Source organism: Mya arenaria, chromosome 15 (assembly GCF_026914265.1).
Source record: "Mya arenaria isolate MELC-2E11 chromosome 15, ASM2691426v1".
In the NCBI taxonomy this organism is placed as follows: Eukaryota; Metazoa; Mollusca; class Bivalvia; order Myida; family Myidae; genus Mya; species Mya arenaria.
Window position 1 is genome coordinate 49,061,432 of NC_069136.1, and position 19,461 is coordinate 49,080,892.

At 34.6% G+C, this 19,461-nt stretch overlaps 1 protein-coding gene across 1 annotated transcript in view; it reads left to right on the forward strand.

Annotated features, from left to right (window-relative positions):
• The first annotated feature begins 7,576 nt into the window (after positions 1–7,576).
• Positions 7,577–19,461, forward strand: part of LOC128218925 (uncharacterized) — a 29,538-nt gene continuing 17,653 nt past the window's right edge. Inside the window, exons 1-9 of the mRNA XM_052926701.1 lie at positions 7,577–7,676; positions 12,235–12,319; positions 14,760–14,873; positions 16,287–16,377; positions 16,611–16,656; positions 17,263–17,387; positions 17,778–17,873; positions 18,827–18,882; positions 19,232–19,295. Of these exons, the coding sequence (XP_052782661.1) occupies positions 12,255–12,319; positions 14,760–14,873; positions 16,287–16,377; positions 16,611–16,656; positions 17,263–17,387; positions 17,778–17,873; positions 18,827–18,882; positions 19,232–19,295 (657 nt within the window). The 5' untranslated portion in view covers positions 7,577–7,676; positions 12,235–12,254. The remainder of the gene's footprint in view (positions 7,677–12,234; positions 12,320–14,759; positions 14,874–16,286; positions 16,378–16,610; positions 16,657–17,262; positions 17,388–17,777; positions 17,874–18,826; positions 18,883–19,231; positions 19,296–19,461) is intronic.

Sequence of the window (19,461 nt, forward strand, 5' to 3'; positions counted from 1 at the left end):
TGGCCTTGTAGACCACCTGACTGTATTGTGGGTGGGGTTTGGGACGCGATCGGTCAGGAAGACATTGGAGAAAGGCAGAATGATATTTACAAAGAATGAGAACGGTCACACTGACAAGCAGAACACCAGCTGCTATGATTGTAATTAATGTCCATAGTGGCCACCCAGAGGATACGTCAAGGACTCAATTAGGTAAGTAAATTAATTTATTCATTAAAGCTCTTATGGGAAGTTCTTGTATCTGTTTCAATTCATCAGGCATTTCAATTTTTGAGACGTTAGTAAGAATTTTATGGAGAGGATCCCAGATTTGAAGTGATGTTAAATTGGGAAGTACTTGATAATGTTCATAATTATTTAATAGCAGTCTTGAACTATTTGTAAACCATGATCCCAGTGTAAAATGTTCATTATACGCTTTGCAGTTCATTTGCAACGATAGCAAACTTAAAGGAGCTTCTGTCTTTTTGCTATGAGTTTGAATGGAGTTTTGGCATATGATTACAAATGTTAAGTCAGTTTTGGAAGCGATCATCCAAATACCATCATATAGATATTCCGCGGCTGGTAGGCGTTTATTTGGTCTTGTTATGGTAGAGCATTGACTTTTGACTTTATTGTCTTGTTTCATAAATAAGGCGGTAATACAGAACTGGGATAAACTCATTTGATAAAGCGCCGAGCGAACTTCGCAGAATGGACTAATGCTTTGTACACAAGATTGTAATTCCAATTCAGTTAGGATGGAGAATTGAGTGCTTTCTTTATTAGTAATCATTCGCGTAGAATCCAAATCGTAACGAGCTGTCATACTGATATTGTCTGCTTGTGTAAGACTGCGGTTTCTACTAATGAAAGGTACATCTAAATTGTAGGCTTGATATAATTCATATTGATTGTTCAGAAAGTGGAATCTTGATCGTTACAATTATATGGTCATTATACATTATTGTGTTACATGAGAGGATTTGATAGAATTTCCAAAGTTGTGTTTGAGGATCGGCAGGAAGGGTATATTGTTGCGGTAAATTCGAGACTATGTCTAAAAGTATTTCTCTCAAATGTAATGGTGATATCAGGCTTGGGAATACTTTGCGTGTACTAAGCATATCTAACTTAAATCTAAATTCATCCAAATACATCGTCGCGTGCATTACTAATTGTTTTATTTCTTCAACAATGAGTTTTAAATTATTGTAGTTAATCGCGTATCCTTGCACCATTTCAAGTTGCTTTTCTATTCTACCCTGCCAACGTGACATTTTTATATTAACCATTTTTAATGCTTCGATTAATTTATTGATTGATTGCCTATTTTCTGATATATGGGATTGAGATACGTTGGCCTAAAGTTTGTAAATCTGTATAGCTATTTAATACTTTCGCGTAAGTGTCCTGTACATTTCCCAAATCTAATTGAATGTTCCTAATTGTTTCAATATATGTGTCCTTATCAGTATACCGATCATTTTCCTTAAAATGCATAATAACCTGATTAGCCATTTCGGTAGAATTTATTAATCTCTGATCAACTTGATCAAGAAAGTTTGCAAACACCTTATTGTCAATTACCAGTGCTAATTGCCAGTGTGACTTAGTTATTGAAATATAAGTTTTTGAAATATGACATTATCGTATATCTCAAAAGTATCACTCATGCCAATCGCGTACCAGAGTACAAGGTAATTAAGGTAATTCATCCTTGTTTCTGAAAATAGATGATTAATATAATTGATAACAATCAATCATGAATAATCGATGTGTAGATATTTACAGTATTTACAAACAATTACAGTATTTTCACACAATGCACTTATACAGTGCGAAGTCTTCTACATATGTCAACATTCTTAAAGCAACTCGTAGTCGCAAGTCGTAGGTGTCTGATGTTTAGCACATCGTACTCATAAGACAGGAATTGTGATTACAGCATAACGGACAAACATTTTAACATTGTTTTTATCGCGTTCTTTTTATGCCTCGACTCCTTCTTACATTTTTCAACATTAAGTGGGTGAGCCTCAATATTCATTGCTTCATCGTCGCTAGACTTAGGGGTTATCAGAATCAATATGATTTGTATATGCGGGTGGGTTATTTAGATTGATGCCGCTCATAAGGGATTCAGAATCAGAACTGCTTAGAGTATCATTCGTCACCTCTGTTGGTATTTCTGTGACTTTAGATTTATTTCGTAGAATCTTTTGGAGTTCTGCGAGGGGTATTTCATTTTCACTATCAAACTCTGTGCCAAATTCTTGCTTAACCCTTTTTGTTATAGGAGGTAAATTAAGTTGATGGGGTTCTGAATTAATGGGCTCAGAATCATTTGAATCAGAACTTGATAAATCACTTGGTGGGACGACATAGTTTGCTCTTCGTATAGGTCGTTTATCAGTTGTTTTGGGAATTGGCCATTCGTCAATTTTTGCATGTCGTATTTGTTCAGCGTGCACTTTAACGATATAGTTATCAAGTTGGTTTTTTATTAAGTATGTTAGTGGTGATTTCTGTTCGATTATACGATAATATGGTTTCCATTTAGCCTCCAACTTATTATGTCTTTGAAAGTTCTTATAGTAGACAGGGTCATTTAAATTAAAGCGTATGTTTTTGGCATTCCTATTTGCATACTCTACTCATTTTCGTTTAGATTTTTTAAGCTGTCTGCGGACTTCTACAAATGCTTTATGTTGTGAATTTAGCATGATTTTATAATATTGTTCTCCATGGTATTTCCTTCAGGGCTTAAGTAGATTATCGATTGGAAGAACCGGATCTCGATTAAAAAGAAGGAAATAGGGTGAATGTTTAGAACTCTCTGATGTTGAAAATCTCATTGCGGCCAAGGTCATGTTAAGATGTACATCCCATTGTCGGACATTACCCTCTACTAGTTTTGATAAAATGTTATTGATAGTGGCATGAGATCTTTCATTTTGACCGTTTGCCTGGGGATTATAGATGGAAGTTTTTACATGATCTATATTTAATTCTTTCAGAACGGCCTGGAAAGCACCGCTAGTTACTTCGCTACCATTGTCGGAGACTAAACGAAGGGGAGTTGAGTATCTACAACAGATTTCTTCTACCAGTAAGTGTATTAAGGTATCTGCACTTTTGTCAGGTGCTGGAAAAGCCTCTACAAAGCCTGAATACATATCTAAGAAGCAAATAATGTAGCAGTTCCTACTGAGTGTAAGTGGCAATGGTCCCTGGACATCTACAGACACTACTGAGAATGGGTATGGTGCCATGTTCAACCGGTCTTGCATGGGAGCTTTTATTTTTGTTAAATTCCGACTTTGACAGGTTACGCATTTTTCAACATAAGTGTAATTCTTTAAACAGTCCAGGCTAAAAGTATTTTTGTTTAATGGTTGAAAATAACCTTTGGCTACCCGGGTGCCCGTTATTATCATGATATTGCGTAATGACTAAAGGTGTTAAATGGCTGAGAATCCGTTTATAAGTAAAGAAAATTGCCCTTTTTATACAAATTGTTTTACTGAATCGAAATTTTATTGTGGCCATTTTGGACGCCGTCTTGGATTCGGTTCACCACACGCGTTAGAAAAGAAATAGGCCACCACTTCCATATACTAAAGTAGTATAGTTTTTTTGCCAAAAGCTTTGATATGTAACATTGCTTGTCACTCTCTCACAAATCTCTTTAGGAGGAACACAGTTGCCATGGCATCAAAAGAACTTTTTCTATACATAAAATGTTTGAATTGTATATTTTTTGTAAGATCTAAGCAAAAAGTAATTTTCACAAAAAAATGTATTAACTGAGGTCATATATATTTAGAGAGAGGATAAAAGTCAGTTAAAGATCGTTATACATTTCACCGAGTAAGCCGAAACGCCTTATTTACTTCTGGTGTTCACGAGGTGATATAACTGAAACAAACAGTGTTTCTTTTTATTTTATGCCTAAAAATGTTATAAAATGACATTTAGTCGTTTTGACATTTTCAGAAAATCGTGCCGTAGTCCATGCGAATGAAGCGTCATATCGAAAATGGAAATTATTTTCCAGCTCTTTGCGCACTGACGTTTGATTTGGAAATGAGAGCTGGCTTTTATTTAAAAACAGTGAACAATATCAAAATATTATTTCACAGTCACAAACAGTGATCTAATGAACCTGATCCTTAGCATCTACTTACTTTCTTAGAGACCAATGGCTTCCTTAGCCACCAAAGACTACCTTAGAAACCAAATATTCCTAGCATCCACTAACTTCCTTTGTAACCAATGACTTCCTAAGCAAGCAATTACTCTTTTAGGAATCAATGTTTCATAAGCAACCAATATTTTCTTAGCAATATCCTACATTCAGAGCGACCAATTTATTCATTAGCAACATATGACTCCCTGTTATTTTTGTAACAAACACCACATTGACCTCCAAATAAGACCAACTGGAGAGTTGGTATGAATGCGTTGGACTTGAATGACATTTGCAAAATGATTTCTTAACTTTAGAAAAAAGGAATACAGAGTACTTTTTAAATGCACACAGTCGCCATTTTGAATTAGATTCACTTCTTAAAACTACAAGTGTTAGTGTCATTCGAAAACTGAAAGTACATTTCGGTAGGCTCGGTAAGCCTGGAAAAAAATGAAAACAGAGAATTGCCTACAGTTATCGTCAAGAGAAATTTGCAAAAGTATGGATTATTTAAGCCCAAATTATTCTAGTTCAAATGGTTTGAGTGAATGCTTTGTGAAAATTGCTAAACGCGTTGGGAAAGGCAATGGATGCAAACGCAGATCCATATCAGTCTCATCCTGTGTATGGAAACAGCTCGTTGCAGGTGGTTATTTTCCAGCACGATTAATTATAGGTCAGTAAATGTTAAAAAACGTAATCCAACAATACAACAATAGGTCGTACTCAGTTCAAACACCAGATGGTGCGATTTATCGCAGTAATAGGACCTTCCTAAACAAATGTATAAATATCAAAGAGCACTCAGGTAGCTCGAGTTATGTGACAAAATATGGTCGGAAGGTAAGACAACCTCTTTTAAAACAAAATGAATTTTCTTTAACTATACTACTTACATGCGCCTGCCCCGCTAGCCCTTTCGCTTATCATCTCAGTTAAATTAAGTATTCGAAATGTATATGCACATGTTGTGTTAAAAAGAGTCTTAGTATGTTATACTAATATATATGCAAAAAGCTACAGAAACATGCTCAGTAGCAAAAAGTTTAAACATAAACCTGGTTTAGTGGCAATGGGTAACGCCAAAGACATAGAACCCAAATTCACAAACAAGAAACATAGAACAGCACACAACTCTACACACAGCACAGTGCATAAATACTATATATATTTATAATTGGTATGTTTATCAAGAATTGTTAGGTACCGCTTTGGAATGGTCAGTAAAATGTAAATTTACTGGGGGTTTAAACCAGTTTATGTGCACAAACCTCACTCTTATCCCAACAATTCTTAATAAAGATAAAACGCAAAAGATAAATCTTATCAAAGTATACATTAACTTGAGGAAACTTATCAATAAAACAAATAATAATAAAAAACGAAAAGGTAAACCCCAAGTACTTCAATGATAAGAGATCCTAACTCTATCTGCAGACGGAGGGAAACAATTCAGAGCACCTAATGCAAATACTTTTCAAAGATACGATGCAGTAATCGTTAGAAACCAAAAACATCACACACAGTCTGCCTTAGAAACTAAAAGGTTTAAAACTGTGTGATCATAGTTCAACACCTCAATAGATCATAGTTCAACACCTAACACCTCAACTTCCATTTCTTAAATGAACTGCCTTTCGGCAATTACGGTTATCATCCGATGAACGCAACATCTTCGGATATGTTCTGATCGCGAATCATCGGATATGAATATAAATGGAAATGGTTAATCTTGTTATTGTTTTTATTGTGTCACCAGGTCCCTTAAAATAATTCAATATTTTAGAAAGTGTTAATGTATGATATGTTAAATGTATTGTTGCCATTAGAGTTTCAATTTTACATTTTAAAGTGATTTCAAGTGGTTGATCTTTTCCCGCGTTATTGTGACTTCCTTTGAAAAACTGTTTCCGCTTACGGTCGGGTCGTTCTATTTATAGAATGTGCGAGATATTTTAAGTTTATCTTAAATGAAATGAAATATATTTTTTAACAATTCTTTGTGGAAATTTAAGTAATAAACTACGGGATTGATGTCATTATCTGGGATATGAACGCAATTGGGCTGGTCAAAGTACGCGTTGAGTCGAACTCAACAAACTTTAACCATCCCAACTGCGTTCATACCCCGATAATGACACCAATCCCGCAATTCACTCCTTAAATAATATACAAGCATAAATACAAACTGAAACCATAACTTAATTCGCCAATACCTCGATCATTTGGACGAAAAACATCCTGGTGAGTCACATATTTAAGTTTAATCTATCTTTAAATTTTATATTCATATAACATTTACCGATTGGTTTATTGTCTTTGTCCGCTGCAACAAGCGTATTTTGTGCTTAACTCACAATAGGTTGCGCATTCCGTGCGATATAAAAAGAATAACTCTGAGTATACAGTTCCCTGTAATATTGCACACAAAAAGTATCATAAATGTGGAGGGTCACTGCAGCTGCCCTTATTAAATACATGACCAATGAAATGCCGTAACACTCTACCTAATCCCCAAGCACTGAATACACCAGTGCTAGCAGCGCTTTGATTTCTAAAAGCGGTATTTTAATTATATCGAGTTTATTTGTGTTTGAACCGTGAATGGAAATTATTCGTAAATGTACATTTGAAACTCCTCGGCCATTTTCAATCGAAGAATGTGTGTCAGATGTTAAAAAACATAAGATGATATGCTTCTGTGACGTCTCGGTGCCTGAAAATGATGCATCTGGTTCAGTTTAGAACACAATCATAACTGTCGCTCCCGTTAGTACCTGGGGCCTATAACAAATTCTAATCCATAATCCTTAATCCCAGTTTGCACATCTCTTTAATCATTACAATGTCATTAGTGTCTATTATCGTACACATTTCGGACTGAATGCAAAATTCTATGGTGACCAATGACAGCATTTTTAAAAATGTCTTGATTTATAATCAGGATCACAGTAGTAAGTTTTATGCACATTGTCGTTGTAACTATGTGTACTAAAAGTCTTGTGAATCACTTCAACAATACCTATGCTTTTACTTATAGCCAATATTAGTTTTCGCACAACCGCAATGTCAAGAAAATGATGAAAATTATTTCCATGAAAATATACTGTATCGGTGCCTAACTTCAAAGAGAGTGAAATTTTCTAAATAGAAACTTCACACACTTTTTTCAATCTGAATTTTGCAAATTTAGGTTACATAACCTATACGGGGAAATTAATTAATAGAGTATAACCTTCACTCCGTATCATGGATTAATGTGTTGAAATATAAAAGTATAAACATATATAATATAACGTTATTCTTCATTAGGGGAAGTATAATTGTAGTTGCATAAAAGTTGTACATTTTATGGTAGTATGTAATCGGACGCATATTTCATGACTTACAATTATTTTGCACACCGATTCGCGGAACAACGAGATTTCCGAATTTGTTTACCTTGGATGGTGATAATAATATTATTATTTTGTCAAAATAACTTCATGCTTTGGGACAGGTAAACAACGTCTGAATTATTTATTTTCATCACAAAATGCCAATAAAAGTATATTTAATAAATATTTTATATCTATAAATGGGTAAAGGGTTTGTTCAAAATGGTCTGTGTCCATTTTTAATACTCATTATACTGTGATAGTCCATATAATCAGCCGCTTCAGAGTCTTTGACGATTTTTTATATGGCGACTCTACGCGTCCATATCCCACTTGTTGTTTTCCTAGCCAAGAATGGCAGATCCCAGCGCTAAGTATATTGAGCGGAAAGATAACGGGGACCTGCTATAGATGGTTTCAAAATGGCGATGCTTTATTGACAGACGTTGATCTAAATTAAACCAATAATTTGTGTTTAATTAAAAACTTATGTGTTATTAGTAGTAGGTATTGGCTAAAATAATTAAAGAGTAACTTTTATGTTTTTATTTATCAGTGAAGTGTTTAGTATTGTGGAGTAACAGTTGAAGAATATATTTTACATTGATATTGAATAGACGACTTGTGGCGTTTAGGGAACAAAATGAATATCCAAATGTAAAGAAAGTTCCCTAAACGCGCATTATTGTGGCTAATACTGTGAATGTTAAAACAATGCCAACTGTGTACACATGTGTGTTCGGTTCTTGGTCATTTTTGGTGCATTTGTTTACTTTGAAAAACAGTTTAGTTGTCTCAAAAGTTGTGTAGTGTGGTATGTTGTTTTCCTAAATGGCCGCCAACAAGTCTTTTGACGATTTTTTTTACTATCGCATACTCCTGACGTCCACCATCCCAGCAAAAAGTAGCGAACTGTCTTTGCGCAAAGAATCCTCACGGCCACAACTTTGAAATTATCTCCGTTTTCTGCGAAAATAAGTGTTCCAATATCTGTAAATCTGGGACAAATCTGATATGTTGTGTACATGTATAAAAGGGTATTTATGACCTAGAATGTATTTATGTGAAAATAAAGAATCTAACGACAAATTCAATCCAGTATAGATCACTGTCGGGTATATATTGAACAATCTTGTCATTATTATTCAACATCGAGGCATCGAAATATTACTTTATATTTTTTCGCCGGTGTTAAATGGTAGAGAGTTGTAGTGCTACAGGGATACATAAGAAATGTTAAAATAAAAAAAAAAAAGTATCCCTGATCCCTCATTATTGTAGCTAGTGTGGTATGGTGACTCTTTTCTGTCCAATGTGTATCATTAGAAACAGATTCATAATGATAAGATTGCCCCTGATACAAATTATGTTAATTTACTAGATGGCGAGTATTTCTGGGACACTTTTTGAGTTTTAAGCTCTACTGGCCAAAGGCCAGAAGAGCTTATGCGATGGTATTGTATGTAGTATGTGCGATCGTGCGTCTGTAAACAATCGCTTGTGAACACGATACAGTCTTCAGTTTTGATTGTATCTCGATGAAACTTGTACAGTATCTAGATATCCATTAGAGCTCAGTTCCTTTCGAAAACCAGCCAGATCTGCCCATGCGTGCCTAGATTATGGCCCTTGATAGTATAAAAAAATGCTATTGTGTAAACACACACTTGTGAACACGATACAGTCTTCAGTTTTGATTGTATCTCGATGAAACTTGTACAGTATTTAGATATCCATTAGAACTCGGTTCCTTTTGAAAACCAGCCAGATTTGCCCATGCATGCCTGGATAATGGGTCTTGAAAGTATAAAAAATGCTATTTTAAGCTATGTCTATTATTAGCCAAGACTACATGAGGGAAGTCTAAGAAATATTTTCAAAATCTTCTTGTTTCAAACCACAAGGCCCATACCTTTGATATTTGTTGTGGAGCATCATATGATGCAATTGAAAACATATGAAATACTGCCCCTTGGGCAAAAGCTGGCCCCACCCCTTTTGACTAATTATTAATTTTTAAAGCTACAGTAATGAAATTTTGACCATGTGAACAGTTTTAAACAAGCATTAATGTTGTCCTCGGATGACCTTTGACCGACTTTTTGTGTCGCCTGAAAAGATGACATATAGGGGTTACTTTTGTCGGCGGCGGTGGCGGCGGCGGTGTCCGCGTCCCATTTTCGCTTGTCTGGGGTATATCTCCTAAACTAATAATGGTATCAACTTGAAACTTCATATGTAGATAGATATAATTGAGGGCAAGTGCAGTGCACAAGAATTGTTACTCTTGCTTCCATATTTTTAGAGTTATTGCCCTTTGTTATTTTTCATGCTTAAAGTTTTGTCTGGAGCATATCTTGTAGAATATAAGAGGTATCAACTTGAAACTTTATAGCTAGATAGATCTCATCGAGGGCAAGTGCATTGCACAAGAACCTTTACTCTTGCTGCCATATTTTTAGAGTTATTGCCCTTTGTTAATTTTCTTGCTTAGGTTTTGTCCGTGGCCTATCTCGTAAACTATCAAACCTACACTTGAAAGTTAAATGGCAACATCATTGTCTATAAATGAATAAAATGCCAATCTAACAGCTATAATGTCAACAGTAAATAATTCGTCAGGCGACACATCCGACTCGCGGAGTTCTAGTTATTTTTAAGGCTACAGAAATGAAATTTTGACGATGAGTGCAGTTTTAAAAGCAAATATTTCTTACACTCAGATTACCTTTACTTGGCACATATTAAAATAGTTCATGCAACTAATCTGCTTACAACACTTCCTGTCCTCAGATGTTGAACGTGCAGCGTTTTCAGCTAACCAAAACACTAAAAGTGAACTATATACTTGTTGCCTATTGCTCAAACGTACATGCTCTGGATTGAAAATGACCACAAGAGCCATGCCAGTAGAGTAAATTATATCTTTAATTTTGAAGATATCTGAAAAATAATTGTTTTTTTATCAACTTCAGCTCATCTTCTGGTGAAATTAAATATCTTTACTCCATTCTCTAAGGTTCAGAATGAGGTGTTCATAAGGGGTCAAATTTGAGTTTGTCTTTGATAATTCTACTTCTAAGTAGTTCCTGAATGCTTCCTTAAACTGGGAATTCTGCCATAAAGCATTTTCTTTAACTATAATGATTAAAAGACAAGTAATTAAACCCGCACATTATAGATTCTACTCTTTTGCAATAAAATAAACTTACATATATACATACGAAATAAGTGTTACCAAGGTATCTATTGTTAACACATTTCGAATGTATACATTCAACTGAAATTGAATATTTCCTTACAATGTATAATGTCGTATGGACCAAAAAAGTAGAATTCCGAAGCAATTGTCTAACCTGACTGTTTCCATATCTTATGGTGTGCTTTTTGTGCATGTGCCCTGCAATTGTGATTAACATGATTTTGTAAACAACTGGAAACTTTTGTAATTTTACCTGTAGAGACGTTTCAAGCATCTAATTGACAATAATCAGACGTTTGATATGTAACTTCCGAAAAGAGGCGAAAATCACGGATGTCAGTAAACTACTGGTATTGTATGTTTAAAACAGATGAATTACTAAAATGTTTGGAATTCTATTCTAATTCTAGTATATTTTTGCAACGTTTGGGTAGAGGTTTTGCTAATATACCCGGTAGGTCACTTTCTGAATATTTTGTAAATGTTCCTGTCTGATTGATAATAAAAATCATCATGATTATTAAGTTTCAAAATAAACAATTTGACAGATGACCCTTGGTTGATATGAACTTTGTAACCAAGTATGTTGTGATTGCTAGTGTAAAATTTATTTAATTAAAATACATGTAAATGATATGCTTTTGATCTAGCATGGACAGTAAATAATATATGTAAAACAATAATGGATCATATATATATTGTTTATTTAATTCCAACAGATGTTGACAAAGTTACGTTATCAGTAATTGGGACATCCAACTTAAATTGACAAAAAAAACAACAGAAAATAAAGAAGATAAATACATGTTTTGTTTTTTTTTCAATTATTATTTATGTGGCCAAAACTGCCTCAGTCACAAAAATGCCAAAATACAATAATGTAGTTCATTTAAGTTTCATTTACATAACATCCACAAAACACTAGTGCCAAAGTGGTAGAGCATCCCTCCCTAGCAGCATGTTTAGATGTTAGTCCAAATAATTTTACTCTTATGTAGGCAATACCGGTATATTTCCAAAATCTGATGGCCTAAATCTTACAATAAAATGATTATTTACAAATTTTGATTCTAGTAGATTATCCCCAAACATTTACATTACATTACAAATATTAATTAAGCATTATTTCTGTATTGTACCACAAAATTGTCATGTGGGTAGCGGCAAAATTTACTCGTCATAGTGGGTACAGTTTATATTCCCTTTTACAATTATAATACATGCAGAAAGTTTAAATCTAACATTATATGACATGATCGGAACCACCCAGATATAAATAACCAATGGAGTGGTTTACAAGTCACATAATAACCATGGAGATACAAATGCACTGGTATGGACTTGTATTCAATATACTCCATTGTTAAGCAAATTGTTAATATTTTATTAATGAGGGGGTCATTCTTCTACTTAGCTTCATAATACTTGCGTTTTTACGATTTATATTGTAACAAATCATTTTTACACATCTTTTGCAGGGTTTTGGATAAAGTGAAAAATGTCAGCAGGATTTAACCTTTCTACCAACAAAAAGGAGGATGTGTCTACCAGGCTCAAGACACAGTATGTAAACCATTATAATATCATTTTCAAATTTGACTACAGTGACAGCCTCTTTTTGTCTGAGAAGCATTGCAGACACATAAGGATTACTATGTTGTACTTTGTCTGGCATTAAAATTGTTGTCACACTTTTGTTTCTTTTCAAACACTTTTGAATGACTTGTTTTAGAGTTTTCAAGCTTGGTATACTACATGTTGGTCTTTGTCAGAAGATGACCACTATGCATTTGGGGTCAGCAGGTCAAAGGTCAAGATCAAGGTGAAATATGATTGGCGCTCCCAACAGGCAAAAAATCCCATTTGTTGAATTCCAGTTTTCTAAAAATAATCTATACTGATCAGTGATTAAAATTGCACTGATGAATTATTCAAATTGAGTGTTTAAACTGAGAATTAGTTCATCATTGAGTGATGCTTTAACTATGATGGATCCATGCATCATTGAGTGATGCTTTAACTAAGATGGATCCATGCATCATTGAGTGATGCCTTAACCATGCTGAATCCATGCATCATTGAGTGATGCCTTAACCATGCTGAATCCATGCATCATTGAGTGATGCTTTAACTATGATGGATCCATGTATCATTGAGTGATGCCCTAACTATGATGGATCCATGCATCATTGAGTGATGCTTTAACTATGATGGATCCATGCATCATTGAGTGATGCTTTAACTAAGATGGATCCATGCATCATTGAGTGATGCCCTAACCATGCTGAATCCATGCATCATTGAGTGATGCCTTTACTATGATGGATCCATGCATCCTTGAGTGATGGTTTAAATATGATGGATCCATACATCATTGAGTGATGCTTTAACTAAGATGGATCCATGCATCATTGAGTGATGCCCTAACCATGATGAATCCATGCATCATTGAGTGATGCTTTAACTAAGATGGATCCATGCATCATTCAGTGATGCCCTAACCATGATGAATCCATGCATCGTTGAGTGATGCTTTAACTATGATGAATCCATGCATCATTGAGTGATGCTTTAACTATGATGAATCCATGCATCATTGAGTGATGCTTTAACTATGATGAATCCACCCATCATTGAGTGATGCTTTAACCATAATGAATCCATGCATCATTGAGTGATGCTTAAACTATGATGGATCCATACATCATTGAGTGATGCTTTACCCATGATGAATCCATGCATTATTGAGTGATGCTTTAACTATGATGGATCCATAGATCATTGAGTGATGCTTTAACCATGATGGATCCATGCATCCTTGAGTGATGCCATAACTATGATAGATCCATCCATCTTTGAGTGATGCTTTAACCATGATGGATCCATGCATCCTTGAGTGATGCATTAACTATGATAGATCCATCCATCTTTGAGTGATGCTTTAACCATGATGGATCCATACATCCCTGAGTGATGCTTTAGCTATGATGGATCCATGCATGACTTTATAGCAGTATTAAATGTAGACTAACATGTTTAAAGAAACATACTTTATATATATAAATATATGAAGGAAAATTCAAATGGACATGTATTTATATTGATTTCCTAACTCGTATCAACATAGGTATTTTGTTGCGTAAGTATCACTAAATGTTATGGTCACAGCAATTGCATGTCCCTCAAATATAATGCATGTCAGATCAATACAAACAAATCAGCAAATTAAAGTTTTATTGTTTTGTTTTCAATTATTCTTAAGCAAATAGATTTAGATTCCTTATTGTCTACATACACATGTAGCTACATTGATTTTTAATTCTTCAGTGACCTTTTGTTTTATCAATAAAGCCACTTAGTGACCAGTATTCACATATATATTTATATTCTCGTTTTTTTCTTTGACACCATTTATTCCAAATTTATTTATTTTTGGGGTAAATTGAAATGTACTTTGAGATATTTCTGTTTCAGCACAGCACGTACCCTATGAATTGAATTAAAGTGTATTCACATTTGTCGTTTTAGTTTGTGCATGCTAAAGATACTCAAACACTCTACATTAGTAAGTCGTTGGATGCATATACAGTTGTTATTAACTACCCGGTATAATATACTGTTATTGACTAATTATTCTTAAATACTGAAGTTCTGAAGGAAACTAAGTTAAAGCGTGAACTGATTCTACAGCTTATATAATTATGTAAGACATGGAGAATTTACAGAATATGTTCCTACTGACTTAGATTATAACATATTTTCATAAGACTGGAATCCAAATTATGTCTGTTAAGTGTGGTACTTGGAAGTGGAAAGGTGTTCACATTAGCTGGAGCTGTAGGTTAAATTCCATAAGGATGTATTTATCATTGAGACAAGAATCATAGGCAAGCTGAATAACAGACAGGGAAGCTGCAGGATGTGAAAAAGAATTGAAGATAACCGTAGCTATATATAGAATTATTTGTAATATTCTTGTATTATAATATTTTTTACCAATCAGGAACCTGAAGCGGGCCAAGCAGGAGACAAGAAAGCTGGCAGAAGAAGGAAAGAAGATGGAGGAACGACTTATGGAACTGAAAATGGCCATGAATAGAGAGAAAGAAGAACGAGAGTAAGTACTGAATTAGGATTTCCGAAGGGGGGAGTGGAGATGAGGGATGAGTTATGACAGCTGCAGTACATTGGGGGAAGAACAATATGTACAAGAGTGAGTACTGGATTAGACTTTCTTATGGGGCGGGAAATAAAAAGAAATGAGGCATGGGTGGGGTGGGTTGATGAGTTATGGAACTGAAACAGGCCATGAATAGAGAGAAAGATGGAGAGTAAGAATTCAATTAGAATCTCTCAAATAAGAGGGGTGGGGGGCGGTGGAGAGGAGGAGTTATGGAGCTGGCATTAGGATTTCATAAGGGAGGGGTTAACTGGCAGAAAGTAAGGGGCAAGGAAAACCAAAGAAAGTATAAGCTTAGGCTTTCAGAGCGGTTGGTAGGGGAGGGGAAATATTAAATTAGACTTTATGAGGGATGGATGAGTGAATTATGGAGCTGGTAAATAATTGGGAAAAAGAGAAATACTAATCTCTCATGACTGAGGAATAAACAGTAGGTCATTCTTTGAGTAAATTAAATGTGATATGGATTGGTTTTAACTATATGTTTATAAATAAGTGATTTGATATTGGCCCTGTTATTTGTCCTAGGGCAGTTGTATTGGCACGAGGCCGAAGGCCAATACAACTGTCCCGAGGACAAATAACAGGGCCAATGCCAAATCACTTATTTATTGACAATTTTATTAAATAACTTCATGCACTTAAAGGATTCATTTAAGTTTAATTTAATTAATTAATTGACTTACATGGATAATAAATCATTAGCTAGCAGCTCTTACGTTTCCTCGCCAGACGACATTCTTCTGCATTGATCCGAGTGAATATAAACGCTTGTAAATTGTACATACACAGTGGTTACATAACACTAAATCGTTTTGTTTTTTCTGTATACCCTAAAACTATGAATTAGTTTCGTGCTCAAACTGTCGACGAACGTTTTAATACTGACTTTAAAATACTAAGTTTAAAATAAAATGGCTGCTGTTTCCGAATTTCCAGCTGCGAATCTATATCATTTTTTGGCCCTGTTTAATTAGCCAATCAAATTCTTTTAAATGCGGTCTTTATATCTATATCAATTTTCAGCACGGGGCCGCTAACTGATATAGATATTGGCACTGTTATAGATGAGGCCTTGTATTATTGGACGAGGCAAATGCTGTGTTTATTAAAGGCTAATATTTCATAGTTATTTAATAAATGTTTTTAATGTCTCTGGTTTCTTTATGTTTAATGGATGACAAGTTTTCAAAAAGTTTAATTTGATAACATTTCTATTGATTATGTTTTACTGATACCTTGTTGTGTTTTCAGGATTCCATAATATATGGCACTAAAAGCTCATAACAGCAGTTTTTGGTTCTTATATTTTTGATTGCTTCTAAATAATATAGTTCTCATGTGATTCAGGCGGCAAGGTGGAGGGTTCTGGAGCCGTGGCCAACAGGGAAACCTAACCACGTACGCAGATGAGGTTATTAAGAAGAACAAAAACAAAAGTGTATGTATTCATTTGAATGACCATCATGTTAATTGGACCACTCTCTTAGACTTATGCTTCATGATTCTAAAGACATTTGTTATAAGAACTGGTTTTCAAAGTCAAATGTTGAAAACACTTGACTTGAAGAGTTATTTAGGGCATGGTTTATTTTAGCCAGTGGTATGATGGTATCATATGATTTAATTTAATTTAAACAAGGCCTCATTATATGCAATATATGTCTTTTTCAGGCACCGACGAAAGGAAAAATAAAGATTTTAAAGGATAAACCATTAGGTAAGTGAAAGAAATTCTCTTCTGTATAATGGCATCTGCTTTTTTAATGAAAGCTGATATTAGTTAATAATTTTGTATATACACTAGTGAATAGAAAAAATGCAGAGGAAAAGTTAGCTTCTGCAACTTAAAATAAAAGCTGGATCACTCGATTTCCAGGACATCACTATATAACAATAAGACCACCTGCTGGGTTGCGGGTTCTGTCACCATATTAATGCGACAACCGGACACATGTCTCACTTGTCTATAAATATATATATATATCTTCCTCATTTGTCAATACACATATTTAAAGACAAATGAGGCATACTGGGAAATATACAATCATGGAAAATTGCAGGGAAAATTTACGAAACTGCTTGCAGCAGCTAATATTTCTCTGCCATTTTTGCTAGATTTATGTATTTCCTGATTCCGCTGCAGACCATATTCACTATAATGATGTTTGTTATGTTTGTTTTTTTGAGTAGAAGCTAATGTATGCCATTCAGTGTGCAAACTTGGAAAATCTCCCACTTCCAGGAAACAAGTCAAAACATTATCATTGTGATGTACAACCCCTTTCTGTCTGAAGACTTTTTTTATTCCCTTTGCCTATTTCAGACTTGCCTGAAAGAAGCAACCAGCCTGGCACAATAGCATACATTGCTCAACGGGGAGCACACACACCACGGGACAAGCCTAAAGGGCCTAAATGTGGTCAATGTGAGGAAAGGTCAGCTGCTGTGGTATGTAACATTACCATTGTAACTTTTCGATATTTTTCTTAATGAGAAAAATTGTGGACTTTTCATAGCCCTTTTAGTGTAGATTGAGGTTCGAGAGCCAGAAATAAACCTTTAACATGACAATAAATCATAAATCAGCAGTTTTCCTTGTATCTATGCTGGCTTGGGAAAAAACATTTGGTCTCATTTGCAGAGCAAAAAATGACGTAGAGAAGTGAAATTTTAGCCCGTTTAATTTTGTAAAAGAAATTGTACATTTGTTAATAAACTGAATAACATTGTTTTGTAAAATAAAATATCTTACCTAGAATGTCTGAAACTTCTAGGTTTAGCATGTTTTAGCCTCTTTTAACACGGGTAGTTATTCTATTTACTGTATTTGTGTTTCAGTCGTGTGTCCAGTGTTCAGAAGACTACTGTGCTGGCTGTTTCGCTGCATTCCATCTCAAGGGAAACCTCAAGAAACACAGATCTGTACCTCTCATGGTAGGCTTGAAATCACCCACATTTCTACCTTTGAAAAGAATGTGAACTTTGCATGCTCGTGGTTGAGGTGGTCTAGTAGTCAGGTTTCAGGTCTTTGTTGTAATTGAAATGATCTAAGTGTCATATTTTTTTGCTACTTAATTGTGTGAATGGAAGAAAAGACAGTATTAAAAATGAACACAAAGTTTAAGAAACAAAAATTACAAATCTTGACATTTGTGCTGTTAATACAGATATAAAATTATTGAAGTTAAATTATTGTACAACCAAGTTCTTTCAATGAAAAGGATCCTTGCCTCCCACCTAAGAGGTCGTTGAGTTGATCCCTACTAGAGTATCTTCCTCCAGGCTTCTCATGATGTACAACAGTACTGGTTCCAATTCTTGGCATTCTTTAAGCAGTCAGAGTTTGGTTTTTCAGCTTGCTTTTTTTCAAAGAAAAAAAAGGTTAGGTTTTGTCAAAGGCTAGTTGTTGACATAGTTGAAAAGGAAAAGCTTTAACCTTGGCATAAGCTCATAAATGTTCAAGATATTTACATGAAACTTGGCACACATGTTGCAAAAGACAATGTGCTTATTGACATCAAGGCCCATAACTCTGGCTTAATAACTGTGGAGGTATGCCCCCTTTTTTGACTGAATAAAACCCTGACAAACGTTGCCGTTTCCTCCACTGCACTCTGGTTTTCAATCAAGTTAAAAAGATATGCCTTGGTATGGAATTAAATACATAGTAAAGTGGTTGAACACAAAAGAAAATGACATATTTTGAAGGTGAAAAATGCTTATCAGATGATATAACATAGAAGAAAAACGCACACCCAGTGTATTGTGTTTTTCATTTTATTGCCTTTTTAAAAGCGTTTAGCAAATATGTTAATGTCATTTTGTCATTGGCATGCATTGAGATTACCTAAAAGTAATAACATTTTACTACATGCCGTTAATTGCAGGCTACACCAAGACAATGCTTTGCTTCACCGAGACCTAATCCTCCCTCCACAAACAGGTAATATTGTGTGACGTCATGTACCGGTAGTTAAGATATGACTGCTGCCTTAAATTATTTTATTTCTACATTTACATGATTAGAAATGTGCAATTTAAAAAAAAATATATTTCACAAAAAGATAAGTTTCTATGTGTTAGTACTCATTCAAAAAAGCTAGTATTTGTTAAATCTAAAGATCTTTATTGTTTCAAAAAGGTGTCAGTCACACATTGATGATGACGAATACTCACGATTTAATATTATATTGTATGTGATATGATAAATATCATTGTTCATGTATCTCTTCAATAAATTCATTGTATTAGCTTGTGGTATGCAAATAAGTCATGTTGTTTCATCATTTCAGCTCGTATGATTTCAACCAGGGCGATGGTGCTGTTGCTGCTCTCACGCCAGGCAGTGCTAGAAAAGTGAGTTTTAAAATGAACTTGAGTTACATATTGTAATGGTACATGTACTTATGTACCATATTTTCCTGCTTATAAGATAAAGAAATTGGGTGCTGATTTTAACCTGAAAGTAGGGGGCCAATCTAATAAGCTAGGCTATGAAAAATTCAAGAAACAAGTCACAATC